The sequence below is a fragment of the Anabrus simplex genome, chromosome 1 (genome assembly GCF_040414725.1).
Source record: "Anabrus simplex isolate iqAnaSimp1 chromosome 1, ASM4041472v1, whole genome shotgun sequence".
NCBI lineage: Eukaryota > Metazoa > Arthropoda > Insecta > Orthoptera > Tettigoniidae > Anabrus > Anabrus simplex.
Window position 1 is genome coordinate 615,303,695 of NC_090265.1, and position 6,000 is coordinate 615,309,694.

At 36.0% G+C, this 6,000-nt stretch overlaps 1 protein-coding gene across 5 annotated transcripts in view; it reads left to right on the forward strand.

Annotated features, from left to right (window-relative positions):
* LOC136870931 (serine-rich adhesin for platelets) overlaps positions 1–2,196 on the forward strand; it is an 89,655-nt gene extending 87,459 nt beyond the window's left edge. For all 5 annotated transcript variants that reach the window (XM_067144945.2, XM_067144949.2, XM_067144946.2 and 2 more), the window contains exon 7: positions 1,980–2,196. In XM_067144945.2, the coding sequence (XP_067001046.2) occupies positions 1,980–2,044 (65 nt within the window). In that variant the 3' untranslated portion in view covers positions 2,045–2,196. The remainder of the gene's footprint in view (positions 1–1,979) is intronic.
* The last annotated feature ends 3,804 nt before the right edge of the window (positions 2,197–6,000 follow it).

A 6,000-nucleotide genomic window follows, 5' to 3' on the forward strand; every position in this document is an offset into this window, starting at 1 on the left:
GAATCTTCAGACAGTTTCTTGAAAAATATACAAAGCATCCCGTTCCCAACGAATCTGCTCTCAGGAAGGACTATCTGACCTTTCGTTATGAAGAGATGTTGGATATAACAAGGCGTGGCGTGGGAGGCAGTAAGATATGAGTTTCAATTGACGAGACCACAGATGTGGATGGAAGATATGTAGTAAATGTGATCGTTGGCACGCTGAAGGCCTGGAAATACGTTCCTCCTGACATGTGAAGTGCTAGAGAAGACAAACCATTCCACCATTGCAGTTCTCTTCGACAATTCAATGAATCTGTTGTGGCCAAACGGGGCAAAGAGAGAGCACATTTTTCTATTTGTAACTGATGCTGCTCCGTATATGGTGAAGGCAGCCAAGGGACTTAAAATGCTATACCCGAACATGATAGATGTGACAAGTCTTACACAGGCCTTGCATAGGGCAGCTGAAGAAGTTAGAAGTAGTTACCCTGAAGTTGATAAATTAATATCGAACTGTAAGAAAGTGTTTGTCAAAGCTCAACTTCGCGTTCAGAAATTTAAAGGAGAATTACCTTCACTACCCCTACCTCCCAAGCCAGTTATAACGCGAACGGGGACTTGGCTTGATGCCGCAGTGTACTATTGCAACAACTTAGATGTCGTGGAGAAGATCATGAAGTCTTTTGATCCTGTAGAATCGTCCTCCATAAAAACCACTCAAGATTTCTTTTCAAGCACTACATTAAAAGCGGACCTGGCTTACATAAAGTCCAATTTAATTCTCTATCTGGAGCAATCACGCAACTGGTAGTTTCAGGTGCAGAGCTGAGTGATGTTGTGAAGTGCATTGAACAGGAATTAAAGCATGCAAAAGGAACAGTAGCATCTAGGGTGTGTAGAAAATTAGAAAATGTACTGTAAAAAAATAGCAGACTTGTGTACCTGCGTGGAATAAGTGACGTTCTTTGTGGAAACCCTTCATCCGCAGATTTCCAAGAATTTTCTCCAAGTGATTTAACTCTATTCAAGTACGCTCCCGTTACATCATGTGATGTCAAAATAAGTTTTTCTCGCTACAAGACGTTAATCGGCGAAAACAGGAGGGGATCCTCATTCAACAATCTTAAGATGCATGTTTTCAAAGTGCAACAATTCTGATAATGGAGACTAGATCAGGTATGAAAGTTTCATTCAAATAACATATGTTTTATGTATAATTTAAAACTGATTGACTATTAAACAGTGAAAGTAACTGTAGTGTTTATGTCTTCCACAGAGTCCGTCCTTGCCTAGGAGTATGCAGTGTAACCTTAACGAGTTCATGAAATAATCATAATTTTAGTTGATTTTGGGTTAAAGATTTTGAAATATTAAAACTTTTTTGACTCTAAATTATTTTCAGCCTGTAGCAATCATAATAAAAGTGTTTCTATGTAAAGTAGATGCTATTCATTAAGTCATATTTTGAATTTTATAGGTCATATTTTTTGTATTTTTAGGTCATAAATGCATACATATTTCATACATTTTTGGCTCATAGAAATCCGCCCCCTAATGATCGCCATAATAACATTCCACCAAATGTTAAGACACTGACTTGTTCAACTATTCTGCTGAATTATCTTTGTTCCATTTCCTGTGATATTTTTCATACTCTCCTGCTGTAATTCATGTACACTAATATGAAACAGAGAATATTTGTTTTATTTGTATAAACACACATGTCTAAATTACAATTATTGTTAAATATGGTCAAATAATGAGTTTAGTTTGTGAGGAAACTGTACATGATTAAATTTTTCACAATTATCCCTGTAATCAGCAAAAAATTTGCTGTAGAAATCATCTGTTAAGTGTCAGACAATTTTTCTTTGTTATTTGTTTACCATTCCATCTGTATAAAGCTAAAGATAAATACATGTTTAATTTTTATTTTATTTTATTTTTATTTAATTGAGATTAAAATTTGCTTATGTGTACATTTTCATTTTGCAGCAAAAGCCACTACCATCTATCAGCAGAAAATGAAAGCGTCTGGAAACGATATACATGTTAGGTAAAACAGTGTAAAATGGAATTAATTGACTGTTAAGAATAATGTAATGCTGTAATCTTCCTGTGTACAGATTTGAGAATGTTCCTGCTAAGAAACAAAATGGATTCTTCCATTATAATAAAATAGAGGAATATTAGTACTTGTACTAAAATCATATTTCTTTGCATTCATCATTATAGTAAAACTCCCATTGTGTGTTTTTCTGCTTGGTATATAGCAGCGTAAGAAAACTCATTTGGCCCCATGTGGAGTGGTGTCTAGTTTAAGATCTACAAGATTGCTGCAGGTCAGGAATAGTAGTATAGTTCCAGGGAGGTTTTTAAATAGTCTGCAAAATTTTTTGAAGTGATGCAAGGTAGTGCATTTTAAACAAAAACATGAGTCGTCCAACACCTCTTATTCTCATAAATGGTATGGACCATTAGTACTAAGAAAGTGCGAACTAAACTCATTATTATTATTATTATTATTATTATTATTATTATTATTATTATTATTATTATTATTATTATTATTAATAATTTCAGTACAGAACCATTTGGTATGACTGACTTTCTTTCTTTCTTTCTACATATTTTATTGCATTCCTCTAACCTTTCTCTCGTGGAGTTTATTGTACTGAACAGAGAAAATTATTACCTTGGCAACAACAAGAATGTTTTAATTAATGAGAACAAGTTTTTAGATAGGTAAAAATATGCTGCTGATGTATTGTTTATTAAATTGTTAAACTTTTTCACTTTACTAGGTTACAAATACTGTTGTTTCTTACCTTTGAGTTATCTGTTATGAATAATTGTTTCTTACCTTTTCATTACTTCAAATATAGTAGAAGTCTGTTATAGCGAGAATTCATAATGGCAAAAAATTTACTCGCTATAGTGGATTGTCATTAGATCCGATTTTTTGTAAAAGTCTAGTAAAAACCTCACACACATTGAAATCAGTATGTCACAACAATCAGTTTGTTCAACACTTGCGTTTTCACATATTTTCATACTATGGTTTACTCGTTAGTTTTTTTTATTTTTTTATTTATTTCAAGACAGTGTGAAAGCATATGTTCAATTTCATTCTGAAAATATTGGAGTAGTATCACTCGAGTGGTTTCTGTGGCAAATGTTTGTTTTCTTATTCCAATAGCCTCACCTAACTTAACCTCATGTGAATCATGAAAGCCTAATTCAAGCACCAATAGGGTAATGATAACTTTTTTGCTATAAATTTACATAGGAATAGCCTTTCCGGAATTTAACCAGACGTGAGAAAATACAGTGAAACCTCGTTAGTGTGTCCCTTAGTACAGCGATTTCTCGCTTAGCACCTCGTAAATTCGAAGTCCCAATTCACGTTGTATTTATATAAAAATACGTCTCTTATCACATTACAAATTTTCACTATTACCCGTTATTATGATTGCATTTTTCCTAGCCTGAAAATGTTCTTTGTCATCCATTTTGACAGGGCCGTGATTTCCAACACAGATTTGTGCCCTTGTCACAGGAAGCAGATTGGGAAAAGTTGTGTGAAAATAGGAAATGATCTTGAATTCCTTAACTTTACAGGGTAAATTACACCTTCGGGAAGCAAGCCGTTAGCCTCAGGAAAGCTCAATTTTGCTTTCTGGTTTTCATTGCCATTGCTGTATAACGCAGTAAGCCTGTTTGTGCTTGTATTTTGCATTCCATTCAGAAGTTAGAAATGCATTCTGTGTTAAGTGATACAGTGAAGGGTAGCTAATAGTAACAGCCTACCTACACATTAGGAACGTATCGTGTGACGTTGACTAGCGTGGTGCATATTTGTCTTGTGGTAAGGATACTGAGAAAATCGTGTAATCGCTGATTAATGAAGACAAAATTAAAATCCAGTAAGTGGACATGCATCGACATCTTTCAACGGTTGCACGCATGTTGAAACTCGCATCTTCAAGTTTTGAATCGAGTCAAAGTGTTGTCTCATGGAAGTTGACACTCAGTCATTCTTTGCCACATGGCCGAGTTTAATCTCTAAATAATTCATGGCCACAAAAATATGTTTAATAACCCATTGGTCCGAAATATGAGTCTTCAGCTGACATCTGTTTTAATAATGTTATTTGCTTTACGTCCCACTAACTACTTTTTCGGTCTTCGGAGACACCGAGGTGCCGGAATTTAGTCCCGCGGGAGTTCTTTTACGTGCCAGTAAATCTACCGACACGAGGCTGACGTATTTTAGCACCTTCAAATACCACCGGACTGAGCCGGGATCGAACCTGCCACGTTGGGGTCAGAAGGCCAGCGCCTTAACCGTCTGAGCCACTCAGCCCGGCGACATCTGTTTTAGAAAGAGTGTATGATCTGCAATAAGCACTGATACTTTTATGGGCCCCCGTGTAAGTGTTTTTATATTTGTTGTCTGGTGTTTTACACATGTTTTAATACACTGTTGTTATTTAATAACTTCCAGTGACAAAAGTTTGTGCATTTGTTTTCTCGTCTTTTAATACTCTCATCATTACAGAAACGGTAATATCCTATATCTTTCACTATACCTGTACATACACAACGTAAAATGCACGCATATCGAGAAAGAAAGAAAAGCGATCTGCAGTTTACTGTACATATAACTGTTAGAGAGTTTTTATTTGTGTATTCAATAGTGAGTTTTCTCACTTAACACTTTCTCTTTCTTGTCCTCTACAGAAGCATCCCAACGAGGTTTTGCTGAATAATAATAATAATAATAATAATAATAATAATAATAATAATAATAATAATAATTTCATGTGGCTATTTCTAGCCGAGTGCAGCCCTTGTAAGGCAGACCCTCCGATGAGGGTGGGCCGGCATCTGCCATGTGTAGGTAACTGCATGTTAATGTGGTGGAGGATAGTGTTACGTGTGGTATGTGAGTTGCAGGGATGTTGAGGACAGCATAAACACACAGCCCCCGGGCCATTGGAATCAACCGATAATGGTTAAAATCACCGACCCAGCCGGAAATCGAACCTGGGATCCTCTGAACCGAAGGCCAGTACATTGACCATTCAGCCAACAAGTTGGACGTTTTACTGAATGAACTAACCTTTAAAAATAGCTACACACTCAGCACCATATTTTGAGGTGTATCAGTTTCCTACTTAATTTCAATACATAGCATTCAAATCAAGCAATTGTTTATTTCAGCCTTTATTTCTAGCGAGTTAACTGCTGCTCTCGGCCACGTTATCTACGGATTTATTACGGAAACATGTTGTCTTTTATTTTGAATTGTGTTTACAAAACACTAATTGATAAGTACAGTAGAAGTCTGCTATAACAAGTACGGGATATTGAGAGCCTCGTTATAACGACCGTTTTTGTCTGTCCCTTCGAACTTCCTATATTAAACTGTGTAGTATCCTTCGGTTATAGTGAGAGCCCTATCACTGATGCATCTGTTATTACAAGCGATTAAGCGTGCATGAATTTTTTCCATTCACCGATATTGTATGCACCGAGCGATTATGTTGCATGCAATCGATGATCTTCGTTATCGTTTCCTCGCTATGTCCACTAGCGAGCTCTCTTGTCAACCTTCGAATGCGTAAATAATGTGTTCGATAGCAGTTGTTAATTCTTACAAATGAAAGCTGAATTAACGATCGCTTAATTTTAATGCTATATACTGCAAATAAGGCGTTGTCGGAGTCGACTGCTGTTGCAAGTGATAAATATCATTATGGATCTGTATTGAAGAAACTATATGTAGGATGCTAATTAGTTTATAATGTCACCTATTTTTTATGTATTGAATATGGGATATTATATACTAATTAGCATCCTACAGTCGACTGCTGTTCCATAAAGAAAAATGGAAATCAAAGAGGAGAACAGGTTTTCGTAAAAAAAAAATGCATCTCCATGGAATTGGATGTGTACTCCAGGTTCCTCTCGTCACTATGGAACCGGACTCGTATTCCCAAGTACGCTCACC